General features: G+C 39.5%; 1 protein-coding gene and 1 long non-coding RNA gene across 3 annotated transcripts; one reads left to right on the top strand and one right to left on the bottom strand.

Annotated features, from left to right (window-relative positions):
• Positions 1–147: 147 nt before the first annotated feature.
• Positions 148–17,733, top strand: LOC146455835 (gastric triacylglycerol lipase-like). Of its 2 annotated transcripts, none has more exons than XM_085093807.1 (7): positions 148–362; positions 4,965–5,290; positions 11,579–11,822; positions 12,434–12,589; positions 14,337–14,408; positions 15,315–15,386; positions 15,897–17,733. In XM_085093807.1, the coding sequence occupies exons 1-7, from the start codon at positions 294–296 to the stop codon at positions 16,125–16,127; spliced, it is 1,170 nt and encodes a 389-aa protein (XP_084949933.1). In that variant the 5' UTR covers positions 148–293; the 3' UTR covers positions 16,128–17,733. The 2 variants fall into 2 exon arrangements, with proteins under 2 accessions (XP_084949933.1, XP_084949932.1); XM_085093806.1 differs by lacking the exon at positions 148–362 and adding an exon at positions 2,731–2,974 and having other exon boundaries at positions 15,897–17,732.
• Positions 7,366–9,000, bottom strand: LOC146455836 (uncharacterized). Its single transcript, XR_014858947.1, has 2 exons — positions 8,032–9,000; positions 7,366–7,571 (listed from the first exon to the last, which is right to left on the bottom strand). It is a non-coding gene; the product is annotated as an uncharacterized LOC146455836 (long non-coding RNA).
• Positions 17,734–18,620: the final 887 nt, after the last annotated feature.

Raw genomic sequence — 18,620 nt, 5'->3', positions numbered from 1 at the left:
TTTCAATGCAAGATTGCTGTGGCTGCTCTGAAGCCTACACAAGACCTTAAGTTTTAAATGCAAAATGATACTGCATGATAAATGACTGTCGAGTCAGTAATCAAACGGTAGGCCAAATTGCAATGACCGCTCTGAAGCCTACAAAGCAACACAATTCTTAAACGCATAGTTGCAACTACTTACCGAACGGCCACATGCAGAGGAGTCAGTAATTGGTGTCCCTGAAAGTCAACATTCGCCTGGCAATCCAACAACATAGAAACAACTTCAGCGCTGTTTTCACTAGCGGCGTGATGCAACGGTGTAAATCCAGCGGTGTCAACAACATTCAAATCGTATCCTGCTTCAGAATACTGCCACAGGTAGGCTACTTTCTTCTCGCGGATAGCTTGCCGTAGGCCCCGCGAAGTTGAACATTGGAGGAGAAAAAGAAGAACTCAACTCGATGGCCTCGGAGAAAAACTCTGGTTGAAAACTAATCTTTGGGCTACCCGCATCATTAGATGACAGAGGTTTTCGTCTCGAAAGTAAGACGTTATCATTGTGCTCTGTGCCTTTTCTGTTTTCCTTTCCAAGAGATTTTGCCATGGTGGAATAGTCTCGGAAAAGACTGACGAGGAAAACTAAACGCGAACTTTTTAGGTGGTGGTTTAGAAACCGCTGTGACTGGGCGGTCGCAAAGGACGTTTGTTCTGGCGCTTTAGATATATATTTTTTTAAATGACAGACCTTTGTATTGACGTAAACTTTTGCATAACAATGATGTTTTGTTTTACCCTCAACCTATCCCTGCTTCAGTCTATATCGTCTTATTAAAGCCGAGGAAGAGAGAGAAATGAAATAGAATGAAAGGGCGAAGTCAGAAAGAAAGGGAAGAAAACAAAAAGGATTCGAGTGAATATTCAGTAGCCCCATGAGTCAGTGAACTTTATCGTTGTCTTATAATAATCGTAACTGGAAATATATACTTGCAAATGCGACGAATAACGGCGGAAAATTTGAAACTACCATATTTATCAAAGAAGGACGGATTGTTTGTTTTCGTTCCTCGTGGTGTATCCCCCAGCATGCTCTCGAGCAGAGCCAAGGGCAGCTTTGCTGACGCCGGCCGGCAATGCCAACGAAAACATAACTTCAAAATACAAATTCATGTTAAGGTATTCCGCAATTATTCTAATTGTTTAGACTTGTTCAATGTGGCTGAACTCTCCTAAAAATAAATTCTTGGTAGTAACGGCGTTCGAGTCAACAAAGAGAGTGAAAATTCACTGTCATCTGCCAACTCTTCTAATTCATAAAACCTTGAATTTGGTCAGCGCGGGTGCTCTTGTTTACTGTTGCCATCGGCCGCAGGAGGGGGAGGGAAGGGGATGAAAGGGGAAGGGTGAAAGAGGAGTACACAGGTGGCGGGGTGGTGATAAATGATGCCAAACTTTTAGCTTGCAGCTAACTACGTTACACTGACCACCCCTCCCTCCTTGCCCACATTGCGAAATAAGTTGCAATCTCGTCCCCAGAGTCCTTAGGTTTTTTGGACAGTGGGTGGGCGCCGGGAGAGACGCGGGGGTACTCTGGTACTGAAATTTTATTACGGCAGGATTTCTGTGGTAAAACAATGCAAGCCGTTACGGAGCAGCCAAGAAAAATATGTATTTTTTCGATTTTCCACAGTCTCTTCTGGCGACCATCCACTGGCCAAATGGCCTGAGGACTCATACTTGAGACACGTAGACCTGCAACGTGACCAACATATATTTCACGGTGATGTGGAGAAGAAGATTGGTCGACTTTTATTGCGTCATGATTCGAGGTAATTTTGAAGGGACTCACGACTTGTTTTTCTGCCGGATTAAGGCGGCACTGATGTTGCCGGCATAGGAGAGTCGTCCATTTTCCGCCACTAAGAATCCGAGCGCCAATTTTTGCCGCTTGACTTAATCTTAGTTAAACGTCCGTAACCGGGCCTTAGTCTTTGCAAAATAAACAATTCCATTGACAGCAGCCGTGTACTTATTCGGCTCTCATAGGTGAGTAGTCTCCCGAATTCACGCCACCCTGCAAACAGCTCAGTGGGTAAACGAAGCTAAGACATTTCAATCCGGCTAAATAAATAATATAGTCAGCCGTCGACTTTCGTAGCTTTCCTTAGTTTCAAAAGTTTTTTCGGTCTGATGAAAAGACCATACATTCAATGTCTTCAATGCAGGCACCCTGAGAAAGCCACATTCAAAGTTAACCTCGTTACTGTACGTCCGACAGTTGCCACGTCAGACTAAGCATATATCATGAACTTCATTGAAACTGAAAATTACATACTATTGTCTATTGTGGCTGATATACAGGAATGTACTACATTTTTTTGACGCGAAGATCTTCTCAAACTGTTCGTGTGTTCTTCTCTCACCTTTCCTCGCTCTCTTTCCCTCTCTCCGATTTATTATACGCCTACTATATTCTGTTTCGGAATTGTTACTAGTTAACAGGTTCGGGCGGGACTGTTGCGTTTCCAGACAGTCGTACTTGTAAATGCTATTGTTTTCGGTTTTTATCTCAGTGTTTAGCGAGTTTTCTGCATTTCTCGCTATTTTAGCTCGCTGCACGTCGTATTCTGCGCGAGTTTTCAGAGAAAAAAGAGAAAGAAAAAACGTGCGAGGCTAGAAGACTACAGGCCGGGAAAAATGCGAAAAACTCGATGACGCTGAGGCTTGCTAATGCAAGCCGCCGGCACAAGGAGATCACGAGCTGTCACACAAAACAGAAAAATCCGTCGCGTGGTTTTAGTATCGCCTGGTGTCAGATCGAACAGAACATTGTGAGTCACAGCATCTGAGATATTCCGTTTGTAAAATACTCTTAAGACATGTCTGTTACTTCGATTGTCGTGTTGTGCTCTGTATTCATAATGCTGGCTGCTGTTGTAGCTGTTGAGGTTTCGAACCGCGAACAGTGTTCACCCGAAACCAACATGAATGTGGTAAGTCTGTGAATTTAGCTCAAGATGATAATGTTTGCCCTTTCGTCTCCTAGCTGCACTGGTATCATGAGAGTGCAAAATTAAAAATTTGAAAAGTTCGAGATTTAAAAAAAAAGTCAATATTACGCTGATAAACGACACCTCAGTAATGGGTTATTATAGTACTTGTTGAGAAAATACGTGAACCAAAGCTTGATTGTGTGACGGATGTTTGTTCAACTATGTTGAAACAGGCAAAATAAGTGCGATGACGAGGATCGAAACAAATTTTGTAGCTTGTGTCGTTTGGTATTTCGTTCTAATTCCTAACGTCGCAGAAAGTCTTGGTACATGAACATTTCAAGACTGATAAACCAACGGTTTTGCAGCCGGTTTAGTTAGTACTGAGCTGACCGGTGGGGATTTCTATTAATACTTTCGGTGAGACTTGAAGCACTTACTTGTAAAGCAATAATATTGCTTACGTATCAATAGTAAAAGTTTTCCATCGTTTTCTGAAATGTTTCCACGAAATTTTACTCCGATTGTCGCTCGATATTAAACTGACGCAGTAAAAATGATTGAAGTTTTCGTGTCAAGGGCACAGTACTGAATTATTAAAATACATTTTTAAACATTTCTAAGGCGTTCTTTTAATGAGGCAGATAACAGATTTTCACTGAGGTTACTTCAGAGTAGGGGTAGGAGTAATAAAGTCGTCATGTGAAGTTTTTGTTTTTAAATTATGAACATTTTTCACCATTGCCCCCCAGAAAAGCGAAAGTCATGGGCTAATAAAAATTTGTGACGTCACCCAAGTAACACCATCTGGAAATCCAGTGATCCACAGCCTTTCAAATTCTCCAGATAATTCCTTCGCTCCTATAATTGAAGAATGAATAAAGCGGCATTTTTTTCCAATCTTTCTTTAGTAATTTCTTTTATCGTTTTCGCAGTCGCGCTACAAGTCACGCAGATTTTCCGACCAAAAAAATGTAAATACAGTTTAAAATGGTCCGACAATTTTTCATTATGGCATAACGAAATCCCCGTTACTACGAACACAATCCATGAGCCCAAACTTGAAATGCAACCCGATACACGAATAAATGTCTTCCTGCAAGACAGACCAACAGAAGTGTCCGAACGGGACATTTCTGTCAACAGCTTGTTATTTGTTGACATATGTCATCATATTATCATTTAAGCCACTTTGTCCACTTTGCATTTGCATCTATTTGTTAACTTCTCAAAAATTATCAAAGCAATTATTTGCCAAACTCCGATATAACGAAGACAGATAGCCCGTAACAGAAGAGTCTACTGTTTTTGTTTTTCACCATTAAAACATGTTTAAAATGTTATTCTGAACGAAAATGAGAACTCCATTTGGTGGTTTGAATTTATACTTACCAATTCAACCATTAAACATGTTTTTCATGTTTAAAAACATGAAAAGAATAAGAAGACAAGACATAAATACGATAAAAGCAATCCGCTCTTTTTAATACACAAAAATTTACGCGTCTTGTACGGCTTTTAACGTAGTCGAGTTTTCTCGGAGACCCAGAGGCGGATAGTCGGACGAGGAAATTAACGGCAGGAAACGGCGGGAAAAATTCGACGAAAAAAAATTAGGGAGGAAGAGTAAGAGCTCTAACATGCATCAATCCGGGTATTTTCATCTGGTGGGCTCTTAAAATATACGGTCAATCTTTTTCCATTGCAGGAATATTCCTATTTCGGAAAAACGTGCCTGTCAAAGTTTGGTTGCCACAGTTACATCAAATTCAGTAAACCACAACACCAAAAAAGTTGCAAACGTTTTAAACTGTTAGTCTTCACTGGCTTGCAGAATTCCCCCAGTCTAGATAGTGTTGAAAGTTTGGCAAAACCGAGGAAAGTGTTGTCAGCTGTCCGACTTTTATCATTCTATAATCTTGCTGAAAGCAAGAACTAGCCAAATAACACGCTAAAACTTAGACAGTTACCAATAATAATGTTTTTCCAGACCCAGATAATTCGTTACAACGGGTACCCGGCGGAGGAGTACAGCGTTGTTACAGAGGACGGCTACATCATTTACATACAGAGAATACCTGCAGGAAGAAAACAGGTCCAACAGAATTCCACTGATGGCCCAAAGCCTGTTATATTCCTTCAACACGGTCTCCTATGCTCCTCGTCAAACTGGGTGACAAACTTGCCGAACGAAAGTTTTGGCTTCATTCTGGCTGACGCAGGATTTGATGTCTGGCTGGGCAATGTTCGAGGAAATACGTATGGTCTTCGTCATGTCAAGTTTTCAGTCCACTCTGATGCATTTTGGAATTTTAGGTAAAGTTTTTGTTCTTTATATAAATAAGAGATCGAGCTTAAGCAATCACGACGGCAACGAAAACGTTACCTGAAAATAGAACTTTATTTCATTTGTGCTACTTCCCGATTATTTCAAGTCAACTCTCTCAACTTTTACAAAAATAGCGAATTATCCAGGAACCAAATTGGTAGGACTTGGCGTACAAGTTAAGAAAGAAAATGAAAAAATTCACCGTAGTCTGTTGACGTTCTCCACAAAACCTTAAATGTAGTCATTTCAAGTTGTTGTTTTGCAGAAGACGGCAAAGTAATGTACCAAAATGCAAAACGCACGTGCAGAGCGATTGTTTTGTGGCGTTGTCCTTACCGTTGCCGTCGTCGTTGCTTTAACTCCCCATAGATAGATATAGTCTCCGATCAAGCTGTCCGGGCACAAGAATTCAACTTTGTTCAAATCTTTTTTGGCTACATACGAGACTATTTTGAATTCCGAGAACTTGAAGCGCTCCCCTTCAAATGGGGTTCTTTTTTAGAGAGTATCGATCCACCCAACTTCACCGTTGTAGCGGGGAAGATTCAAATTGAATCGCAAAAGAAGTTTTAATCAATATTTTCATTTTGAAAAGAAAACGGAGAACCCTGGTGAAAATCTTTTGAGGATCTTTAAAGATCCTCAAAGATCTTCATGAAGATCTGCAAGGATCCTTATGAAGATCTTTAAGGATCCTTAAACAATCTTGCAAAGATCTTTAAGGATCCTCAAAAATCCTTGCCAAGATCCTTAAGGATCCTCAACTTTCTTGCCAAGATCTTTGAAGATCTTGGCCAAGATCTTTGAGGATCCTCAAAGATCCTTAAGGATCCTTGCAGATCTTGTCAAGATCTTTAAGGATCCTTTGCAGATCTTTCCAGGATCTTTGAGGATCTGCAAAGATCCTTTGCAGAACTTGCCAAGATCTTTGAGGATCTTCAATTATGTTGCCAAAGATCTTAAAAGGATTTTCAAGGATCCTTTGCAGACCTTTTCAAGATCTTTGAGGATCTTCAATAACCTTGCCAAAGATCTTCAAGGATCCTACAGGATCCTTTGCAGCTCTTGCCAAGATCTTTGAAGATCTTCAATAATCTTTCAAAAGATCTTCAAGGATCTTGAATGAACCTTTGCAAGACCTTGTACTACTTTGAACTTTCCAAAATCACAAGAACATTTCTGACTGAAATTTCCGGTGAGTCTCAGAATAAGCTGTTGAGAATGTACATGTAGTATGTAGATAAAAAAGAACATCAGCATGTCATAAATGGGATAATTTTATTGAACAATCCCTAACTTATTTTAGTTAAGATTCAGGAATTTGTTTGTATATAAATGTAGGTCTACAGTGCTAAATCAATACAAAATAACTTGTGTAAATAAAATCAGAAATGGAAACATAACTTTTAATATGTATTGTGAAAGAATAATATTCAGCAGATGGATATTTTACCTCAACCATGATGGACAAAATTTTGACTACAACTTGAAGCCTGGGTGATCACGATCCTAATGTTAATGTACAAGAAACTGTAATAATTTTTATTCTAAAAATTGGTTTGACAATTTCCAGTGAAAACGGTTAGTACAAGAAAATATAATAACAGAAAAACAATAACTTATAGCAAGCTCTGATTATGTACAAAAGTTCTAATGACAAGGCTACACAGTGCAACAAATTTCAACAGATGTTGTTCACAACATTAGTGCAAGTCAATATCCCTGTCTAAATTATCAGCCTTTAACAAAACTGAAAAGTTACTGCCTTGTCTGCACAACTTTAACACATTTATATTGGCTCAGAAAAATTGTAGTTTTTCCCTCGTGATGACCCACAAAATGTGGAATAACTATATTCTAGACAATAAATAATGTAACAAAACAGTGCAATCACAACATCAGCAAATGTTGTGCTACTATAAAAATTTGGTAGGCATAATAATTGTGCAAACACAGTGCTAAAAGACAAAAAATTACCAATTTGCTTGTAACTTACATGATCAAAACAATTTGACCCTCTAATTTTCTATTAAACTATCAGACATCAAGTAATGATCAAGACTCAAAGTTACAAAATTTTATTTTTTCATTGTTCCTGAGTAGTATATATAGTAGTAGAAGTCACAATTCATAACCTTATTAAATCAGTTGAAAATAGGCTCCCCTGCTTACAAGTGACTTAGCTTATTGAGCAGGATTTGGTGACTTCACACACTCTGAAGCTGCAGTCTTGAGTCTCGGCCTTGACAACAACATTGAGTTGAAATTCTACCGCAAAAAGAGAGAAAATCATGCACTTTAGTCAGTTCTTCTGTGTGATTACAGTGCTCACATTCGTTTTTAACGCATGGGGCCCTTTTATTGTACATGTGGGTATTATAATACTCCACAAACTGACCTTCAACTTCAATCAAATCACAGGCAAATTAAAGTAATGTTATACTCGACCGGATAAGTCACCACACAAATAAAGCTTGCAATTGATTCCCAGTACAACTACAATCATTCGATTGTTCATTTCAACTTGCGCTAAAACTACAAACTTACCCCATAAAAACGTTTGTAAATGTTCTATTTTAAAAATAAATAGGAAATGGGTACCTCGACAACCGAGATCAGATGACAGTTGTAGCTAAATTCACAGAAGCACATGCATTCGTTTGGTTGAATTGTGCATAATACATTTTCAAGCCAGTCTTTTATCAAAATCATTGATATTAAAGCCTACCTGTTTCTAAAAAGTAGTTGTCCACATTGTGTTGCTTGAAGCCATCATTTTAAAGCTTAAAAGAAGAAAAAACCGAGGAAATGTGCCTTGGTTTCTTGAGTCCTACTAAAATCCAAAAGAAACGGCCTTTCTGCGAGCCTGCAGTGTATAGCTGCTGACCAAATTTGGCTTTGTTCGTGCCCAGTCTTCCAAGTCTGATGGAAATCCAAGATGGCTGCCGCTCTTGGCCCAGTGGTTTCCTTTTTTCCTTTATAAAAGAAGTATTGTGCAAGAAAGCGACAGGGTAATCATTTGATGAAGACTGTGAGCAAACTTTTAGCTATTGGAAATCACTTTTTATTTATAAGAATGAATTACTGAGTCTGAGTATCACTAAGACACTTTCATGCTGCATGACAAGCACTGATCAGACAATCAGCTGAGTAAACTTATTTATTTGTCTATTGAATTATATCCTTTGGTGGGAAGCCATATCAAGCAGGAATCTTGGTGCAACATATCACAAATTCAAATTGCCAAAACAAAATTCCATATTCCATGTACCCGTTTCTCTGAGACATCCAAGCAATAGTTCCAAGCAAAAACACAGCAGTATTGATGACATTGCATTATTGCAACTTTCAGAGTTTTAGTGAACAGTCTGTCCTTTTCAACACCTTTAAGGTATAATTATTTACCCTGGAAGCTCAAACTCAGTAGAAACAAAATTTTGATAATTTCTTATTTTGAAATGTGACAAATGTATTTGTTACTAAAGCGGGCAGATCTACCAACATTGTATGCCCGATGTGACTTTCTTTCGAACAAACTTTTTTAACTCTATATCTTCATCAAGAAACCACAAACTCTCAAATTTGCTGCCTCCACCTGCCCTTTCATCCCACAAGCTTAGGAGCAATAATCGTTTTATAATTCCGGTGTGCAAGACCAATCGTTAAAAGAACTCTTTTATTATTAGTCATTAGTAGTAGTACATACCGGTAGTTGTTTAATGTCCTTTTTCCTCTCGCATAGTTCTATGCATTCTTCTTTATTATATGTTACCTGTAATTAAGAACTTTTTTCTATATTTTGTATATATTACGTTTTTCAGTTTCATACAATTTAATTATTTGTACACGCAATTCAGTCTTCGGACTGCGAAGTGTATTGGAATAAACGGTCTTATTGATTAATAAAATAAATTACCAAATGCCTACACTGTAATTGCAAGTGAAATGGCCTTTTATTTTCCATCACCGTTTTTTTCTATTTATCATAGGGGTCTTGCAAACATCCTCATTAAATCCTTGAAGCTCATGAAGGATCCTGACAAAGGTCTTTGCAAGATCCTTACTATCAAGGATCCTTTTAAGATCCGTCAAAGATATTCAGCTTAATTTAAAAATCCTTTAGGATTCCTAAGGATCCTGACAAAGATCTTTGCAAGATCTTCGAGGGATCCTTATTAAATCGTTGAAGATTTTGGCAAAGATCTCTTGCAAGATCTTTGAAAGGATCTTTTTAAGATTCTTCAAAGATCCTCATTAAATCCTTGAGGATCCTGAAGGATCCTGGCAAAGATCTTTGCAGGATCTTTAAAAGGATCTTTCTAAGATTCTTTAAAGATCCTCATTAAATCCTTGAGGATCCTGGCAAAGATCTTTGCAAGATCTTTAAAAGGATCTTTGTAAGATTCTTCAAAGATCCTCATTAAATCCTTAATGATCCTGAAGGATCCTTGCAAAGATCTTTGCAAGATCTTTATAAGGGTCTTTGTAAGATTCTTCAAAGATCCTCATTAAATCCTTGAGGATCCTGAAGGATCCTTGCAAAGATCTATGCAAGATCTTTAAAAGGATCTTTGTAAGATTCTTCAAAGATCCTCATTAAATCCTTGAGGATCCTGGAGGATCCTTGCAAAGATCTTTGCAAGATCTTTAAAAGGATCTTTGTAAGATTCTTCAAAGATCCTCATTAAATCCTTGAGGATCCTGAAGGATCCTTGCAAAGATCTATGCAAGATCTTTAAAAGGATCTTTGTAAGATTCTTCAAAGATCCTCATCAAATCTTTGAGGATCTTGAAGGATCCTTGCAAAGATCTTCGCAGGAAACTTTGCAAGGATCTTACAAAGATCCTTGCAAGATCCTTACCAATTCCTTGAGGATCTTTGCAGATAGTATAACAAGATCTTGCAAATGCAGGATCTTTGAAGATCTTTGGAGGATCTTCAAAGATCCTATAAGGATCCTTTGAGGATCTTTATCTTTAAAGATCTTTGGCAGGTCTTTGAAGATCTTTAAAGATCTTGTGAGGTTTTTCACCAGGGAACGAGCACGGTCATGGTATCCAAGGCGCTAGGCCGACTGACCTTCTTGGACCTCTTCACGAGCCTGGCCGTTTACTGAGTTCACAGGTGACAAGTGTCCGGTATACTACCAGGATAACCAATGCCAAAACTTGCTGTGTATTTTTAAAGAAAGAAAGAAAGTAAGATACCAAAATTTTAAGCTCGAGAAATGATATAGAAAAGATAAATTATTTGACGATTGTTCCGAGCATGGGGTAGAGACAAATCTGACTCTCTGACGGTAATCGAAACCATGACCTTTCGATTATCAGCTAGTTCGGATGCTCTACCACTGAGCTACAGGAAACACATAGGAGCTTGGACATTAAACTAGGTACATGGGACAAACATCCCGCATTCTGCAGCCAGGATTTCAATCTCGAAATAGTAGGTAGGAGGTCATAGATCCTGTGCACGAAATGGCCGACATTTTAATATTGTTTTGTCTGCATTCAAATTAGCCTCACTAGCCTCCTTCAAGGTGAAATATCTTGTCACTTTAGAACCCAATAACGAGGTTAGTAAGGCTAATTAGAATGCAAACAAAAGAATATTGAAATTTCAGCTATTAAATAATAATAATAATAATAATAATAATGATGATGATGATGATGATGATGATGATGATGATGATGATGATGATGATGATAATAATAATAATAATAATAATAATAATAATAATAATGGTTCATCAACAGATCCACTGGGTGGCTCTTCCCTGTTAAATTACATAACTGCAATTACAAACTAAATCAAATTAAGTTATTTACAGATTTTACAGTAGAAACAGGATCAACGTAAACCAATTACAGTAGAACTAACTAATTGCTTTCTACTCTGTTTCTTAAAAAAATTTCTGAGAGTCTTAGAAGAGTTCTGTAATCTTTACAGTTCTTAATAGTTTTTGGTAGATTGTTCAATAGTTTCGACGCATTATCTTGGAGAGTGCCATTTTCGGTCGGGACCACTAATCTAATTGAATTGCTTGAGCGCAGTTCCTTGGGGCATTCCTGTTTTATTATTTTTGCACAGGGTCTATAAGTTCAGCAATGGTTGGGAAAACTCAGATTTTCTTTTCCCGAGTATACCTGTCACTGACTAAAAAGATACAACTATCTTTCATTCAGGCCCGCATCAACCAAGATACCTATTGTCTCCGAATCTAGTCCGACCTCTCTGTTGCGCTTTTGGTTAATTCGTGTTATTTCTTCTGCAGCTGGGATGAGATGGCTAGTCACGACCTTCCCGCCATGTTGAAATTCGTCGCAACAAAGACTTCACAATCCTCGATATACTACGTCGGTCATTCGCAAGGAACCCTGATAGCTTTTGCAGAGTTCTCTAGGAACAAAGAGTTGGCCAAAATGGTGAAGAAGTTCTTTGCTCTCGGACCAGTGGCAACTGTGGGGCACATAAAGAGCCCTATAAAACTCCTGGCCTATTTTTCACATGAAATAGAGGTATTGAATATTACGATGTTTAATCTTTTACTTCTTATATATCGCGACTAAATAAATTTTGGAACTAAACACTGGGGGACATGTGACAGGGACATGGAGCGGGAACATGCCTCTTCCCTTCGCACTGCATAGGAGAAATGTTACAGGGAACAAATAAATAACGCGTTTTCTGATTGGCTTTAATAAGTTTGTTTCCAATTTCTACCGGGGACAGTCATCGTGTGCAATGCTCTTGCGTCACGTTTCGTCACTTTGTCCCCCTTCATGACGCACAAATTCCAATTCATTCTGGAATAAAATATCGTGATATGACTTCATTAGGGTAACAAAAAAAAAAAAAAAGAAAAAACCAAACAGAAGCAAGAGATACATTAAACTCCATATGTAAATAGCCTCTGCACGTACAACTTGCTAGCTTTTATTAGAGTGGCCACTCTTTATAATTTGATACAGACACTTAAACGTTTGAGCTCCCTGGGAAATGCTGTCACTTACTGAGATAGCTTTTATTTGAATAGCCACCAACAGACTCGGGAGTCAGGAGTTAGACAGCCAAGATTTAAAAGCAAATCCAATCTGAATGGTGTTTTTCTTGTCTCCTTTATTCACAGGGTTTGTTCAAGATATTTGGTATTCGTGATTTCCTCCCATCCGATTTCATCATTCGTTGGTTGGCCAAGCATGTTTGCTCCATCGAAGATTTGGAAACATTCTGTTCCGACATTCTTTTTGTCATCACTGGTTTTGATAAGAAGCAACTTAATGAGGTAAGAACTGAAAAAGACAGCAAAAGCAATGTTATGATTGGATGGCTCCGACAGTAAGAGAGTGTGAAACCAGTGAGCCAAGGCAGAGAAAACGACCAAGCCATCGCAAACGTTACCTGAAAAACATTTTTAATTAACAATTTTTCCACGAGCAGGTGTTGGATATGAAATGGCAGGTAGCAACAAGCGTGAGTGGAATAATTGTTTTATTAAGAACAATCACGAAATATTGCTAGATCTTGCTGTTTTCGCTTTTCAAGAACAACCAAAAGACAATTTAATGGCCGCTATTTCTCCAGCATGTTATAATGGCTATCAAATCTCTGGAAGTGCATTACATAATGCCAGTTCCAGTTTTTAATAATCCAAGTCATTTGAGCTACCTCTCGATTGTTCCAAGACATTCAATTCGTATACTATGTTGAACTGTACAGAACTTAATTTGTACGAACGGTGTATAAGTCGAGAAACAGTGAAAGATCCATCGACAAGGCTCACGTTCTCCACGAAACCTTGCAATTGGTGATTTGAAGTAGTTGTTATGGGGAGGACGGCAAAGAAATGAACCAAAATGTAGAAACACGTGCATATTGAATGGGTTTGAACATAAGACCTATTGTTTTGTGATGTTCTCTCTGCCGCTGCCGTCGCCGACGTCGTTGGCTAAGTTTCCTAGTGCCTAGGAACTAGGAATGGCCACCTCGATCGAAGAGCCTGATACGCAAGACAGAACACGTAAATCAACAGGCTACAAATTACATTCTTAATCTGCCTTTATCCTGTCAAGAAAGTTATAAGGATAGGCTTATCAAACTGGACCTTCTCCTCATTTCCAACTGGTATGAACAACTGGACATAGTGTTTTACTTCAATTTAAAGCTGTGACTGGTTTGATTCAAGGCAATCCTCCTGATTCCCACCTTACGCACTCTGGCTAGGCAAATTAGATCCAGTACTAACCAGAACACAACCCTCTAAAAGGCAGTGTAAGTTTTTATCCTTTCAAACGTCTTTCTGGAACAAAACAACTTGGATATGGAGTATCTTAGCGCAAGATCTTTGACATCTCTATTAACTGTTCTCTCAATTCACTCAAAGGCATTCTGAACCTTTGTTACGCACAAGGGCCCTCGATCGTTCAAATACATATGTACCTCGTACAACCTAGCTCATAACCTGTCGAGGAACATGAACTGTTGTTTTCAGTTTCCTAGTGTATGATTTTTCACCCGGCCTATTTTATGTGCTGTGGGCGGCAGTAACTGGCTCGTGCTGTTGTGGCGTCTCTGCCCGGCTGTACCTTTTTGTTCCCTTTGTCTCTGCGTTGTCCTGTCGAAGTTTATAAAACAAGATGATAAAGAAAACACTGACAACGATTATAATGCAATGATGAATGATATAGATGATGTTGATGATGACGATGGTATGATAACGGAGAGATAAATACAAACGTAGGGTAGACCCAATAGAGGAATCGGTATCGATGCAAGCCGCTAATTTCAAGGGTCCTTTCCAGCCTCATTCTCTGATTTGTCATCATGCTTTTGCTGTAACTCTTATCTGTTACCATTGATGGGTTTATTTGTTGTTGTTGGTATAGCCTTCTGTCCTTTCTCTTGCATCCTTCATGAAAACCAAGCGTCGATCGAGGCGCACAAGGATGAATAGTGCTCAAGTTTTTCACCCCTCGATCATTATATTTGAGCGACAAAAAAACGCATTTCTTTGCCTCTTTTCCTTATAACAGACAAGACTTCCAGTGTATTACTCGCACACTCCTGCAGGGACATCAGTCAAGAACATGGTCCACTTTGCTCAGGTATGTACGACAATTGGGTAAACCTCAATACCGCATTCAAAATAAATGCTAAGCAAGTATGAAATGAAAAGCCATCTTTGTCTACAACTCCACGAGAAAATCTCTGAAAGAAATGCAGGTGTGTAGTATTTTTACGATCACTAATGATATGTTTAACGGGTATTAGACACGTCTGAACTACTGGGATAACACTCCACATGTATTTAAAGCAGTATAACTGTTGTAGGTCTCGCCACATTGGTGCCAATCTCGTACCCAGAGTCTTCAGGCTTTTTGGTCAGCGGGGCAACGCCGGGAAGACTCTGGGGACATCAAATTTTACGATGTCCCCAGAGTCTTCCCGGCGTTGCCCCGCTGACCAAAAAGCCTGAAGACTCTGGGTACGAGATTGCATTGGTGCTGGCAAGGAAAACGTCCAAAGAAGTGTGGGGCTCTGCCTTTCAAGGGAAATACTTTAGATCGGTTTGACTCCTTTATTAGGTGTGCCTATCGTTTTTCCTGTACAAATAAGATTTTTTTAATGTTTGATGCCATAAAGAATAGGGACCGTGATCTGTTCAGCAGAGCCACCAATGAAGGTGGCCATGTATTGTTTAACTTGCTTCCACCTTAACGTTATAGGGATCTTAGAGATAGGGGCCACGCTGTCATACTCCCTAGCGTGAAAACTGAACTCTTCAAACGGGCTTTTGTGAATATATGCCATTTTGGATTTATTCCTTGATGTTTTTAAACCTAATTTGTAATCTGTAATTTGCTTGGTTCCTCATTGATTGTAAAGCCACACTTGTGTTGTGTCTGATTTTTAAATAAAGATCAAAGATTAATAAAGATAAAGATAAAGATAAAGCCGGATGTTCATTCACTATAAAATGAATCATATTAACCATTATTAACTTCCAACAGATGGTCCGATCAAATAAATTCCAAATGTACGATTATGGATGCCGGAGGAAAAACATGGAGCACTACGGACAGGTAGGCTTAGCATGTCACCTTCCCCACCACCCTTTCTTCTCTGCTTCCCTCTCCTCAGGGGCGGCACTGAATTTAAAAAATCCAAAATTTCATTTTTTAAAACATGAAAAATAAAAGGGTAGGAAACTGTAGCGTATACTTTCATAGTTACCCTTTACGGTTTCGTCCACAAATTCAAGTTAGAATTATTTCAAACAACACAACACCATATTAAAACAGTGAACACCCCTGCGTTGATTCATTGAATGTTAGGGAGATTTAGAATTGCGCTTATGGCGGACGGCAAACGGCAGAAATTACCACGTAACCATGTTTATCCTACATTGCCAATTGCTGTTTTCAGTTTCTTGCTAAAGTTGAGTAGTTTTGAATTAGCGTGAAAGGCCATAATTGTTTTGCACTATTCTTATCTATGTATTCATCTTTTTTTCGAGAAAACATAAACGCGAATCTCACGGTTTGCCGTTTGCCGTCAACGCGATTCTAAATCTCCCTATTTCTTGCATTTAGCCCACCGCTCCCCTGTACAATGCGACAGCCATGACGGTACCAGTGGCCTTGTACTGGGCACAAAACGACTGGTTAGCGGACCCCACTGACATGCGAGCTCTGCTGCCTTTACTGCCTAACAAGCTGTACGACAAGTACATCGAGAAATGGGACCATCTGGACTTCATCTGGGGAATGAACGCTGCTACGATAGTTTACAATGACATCATCAAAAATATGAAATCGCCCTGATTCCACCAGAAAACGCCCGGATACATGAAGCGAAATAGGCCATTTTACAGTTGTGTGCTTAGTGAACTGGCCTTGCAGTGTTAAGTCTAAAGAACACGGATACTCTGAACTGGATACTGGCCATGGAAACAAATTTGGAGCTCTTGCCCTCCCCCTTAAGAATTCATTTGCACATCTTTTCTCTAGTATTACGGTCATATAAAATTTGATGCAGGGAAGGAATAACCATTGAACTTAGTTTGGGAGTTTTGTCTTTTAAAAAATATAGATAAAGTTTCGTTAGGTCTTAAATTTTAACAGGCGTTTGGTCAAGTTTTGCCCATCTCCATACAAAATTTGCAAAAAATGGCCGAATTTGCAAGAACTGCATCCTTGGTATCTTAAAAGTCAGGATTGGTTCTTTTTTACTCACTTTAAGGTGCTACTTGCAGTAGTGTCAACCATTTTTTGTTTCCTGGCCTACGTAACAATTTTAACTCCAGTTATAAAGGTCTATTGCCCGTATACCTGTGGCTTTTCCCTGCTGCCAGATAAAGAGGAATAAGGGCGCGCTCGTCCTTGTCGTTGATGTGTCCAAGTTCAGACAAGCAAAGCTCCTCCACACAGCTTACGTGTCCATTTTGGGCAGCTGCGTGCAATGGAGACCTTTCAAGTACATCCATAGGAGCCACAATGCAATTCTTCCCCAGTAGGATCTGAAGGCTCTGATTGTCATTATATGAAATCGATTACTAACCGAAGTCTAACTTCTTAACTCAAATTATAACTCATTAGTATAATTACTCAGGTGATTATAGAGATTCTGTTGATCTCATTGGTCGAGGATTGCGTCATATCCTGCTATAATCACCTCGCACGGGAGCACTAATTTTCAAAATGGCCGCTTAGCGATTTGTTGATGTTTCTGAGGAAGAAGTAAATATGATAAAAGAAAGTGCAATTATGAAGGGCACTAAAGATGTAGCTAATTCCGAGGTGACACTTTCGAAGGCAAGATATGAAAGTCTTACTTATTGTAATAACAAAACCCCTGGTAAATTGCATGTTGTCCGATGTCGATGGCCTAGACTGAAATGAAGACAACAAATTAAGTTAAAATCGCACAAGATTTTCTTTATTTAACAGAATGATTTCACAAACAAAACGAATTTAAGACAGAATTTCAAAGCATGGAAGTAAACAGGATGAATAAATGTCTCTCCAAGTTTGACGTTTTAGTGAGGAGAAAAGACGACAGTTTTTATAATCTGAAAACTAGTTTGTTGTTGGTTCGAGCGGCTCTCGACCCGGCCATCTAAGTCACCGCCTGACAACAAAAATTTTTATCTGCGACAACCATGTACTTGTTTAGTGAAACCAGTAAAGGACTTTTAAAATTCCTACCTGAAGCAGCTTATCCCCGAGGGCAATTTAACGTCCGTTTACCGGCGAGGCCATCACGTCAACAAGAAATTGTGCGATAAAGTGCTATCGCTAACATTTGTGATCCCGGCTCGAGTGCTACAATGTTGTACAATGTGGCTGAACTATCCTGGAAATAAAATCTTGGTAGTAACGGCCTTCAAGTCAACAAAGAGAGTGAAAATTCGTGCTCAGTATTTCATAGACTGTTCACAGTCCCCCTATTTTTTCGTGGGATTCTCGAGACCGGTACGCTTCGATGGAGCTGTTGCCATCTTGGTTTGTAAAAGCGAGCGCGATCTGGGACCCACTCCCGCTCCCCTCGGTAGTTTAGACACTCTCCCCAGATCGCGTTCGCTTTTACAAACCAAGTTGGCGGGGGTTCCATTGAAGCGTACCGGTCTCGAGAATCCCACGGAAAAATAGGGGGACTGTGAACAGTATTCCAATTCACCAAACCTTGAATTTGGTTATTTCACGTTCTTTCTCATGAGACGACAAGAAAATGTTCTAAATTGTATGAGGCACGGGCCAAAGATTGTTTCTAGTCATTAGACAGTTTCAATGCGGATGTTCTTCAGTACCGTTGTCATTGGCCGCGGCAAGGGGGGGGGGGGGGGGGGAGGTGATGAAAGGGAGAGGGTGAAGGAGGGGTGCACAAGTATATTGGTGACGGGGTGGTGATGAATGACGCCAAACTGTTAGACCCCCAAAAAGACTCCATCCTTAAACATTGCTTGGTTCCCTAACCGTTTGCAACCAACTACATTGACCACCACACCCCACCCCTCCCTCGACACCCTTTCCCACATTGCGAAATAAGTTAAAATCTCCTACCTAGAGTCCTCAGGGTTTTTGGTCAGCGGGTTGGCGTCGGGAGAGACTCTGGGATTCTGGAATATTATAACCGCAGGATTTCTGAGGGTAAAACAATGCAAGCAGTTACGGAGAAGCCAAGCGAAATATACGTTTTTTTCCGGATTTTCAGTCTCTCCTGGCGACCAACCGCTGGTCAAAGAGTCTGAGGACTCTGGGTACGAGATCGAATCAATTACAGAACATTACCCGGACATACTTGACCAACATATATCT

The sequence above is a fragment of the Pavona decussata genome, unplaced genomic scaffold (genome assembly GCF_977016875.1).
Source record: "Pavona decussata unplaced genomic scaffold, jaPavDecu1.1 SCAFFOLD_269, whole genome shotgun sequence".
NCBI classification, from domain to species: Eukaryota; Metazoa; Cnidaria; class Anthozoa; order Scleractinia; family Agariciidae; genus Pavona; species Pavona decussata.
The sequence above is the reverse complement of the archived record's forward strand: the minus strand, read 5'-3'. Positions and strand labels throughout refer to the sequence as shown.

Coding starts and splice junctions, on each gene's coding strand:
- LOC146455835 (XM_085093806.1), top strand. CDS start 2,861: ATGTCTGTTACTTCGATTGTCGTGTTGTGCTCTGTATTCATAATGCTG. Junction 2,975..4,964: donor CCGAAACCAACATGAATGTG/GTAAGTCTGTGA, acceptor ATGTTTTTCCAG/ACCCAGATAATTCGTTACAA. Junction 5,291..11,578: donor GATGCATTTTGGAATTTTAG/GTAAAGTTTTTG, acceptor TTTCTTCTGCAG/CTGGGATGAGATGGCTAGTC.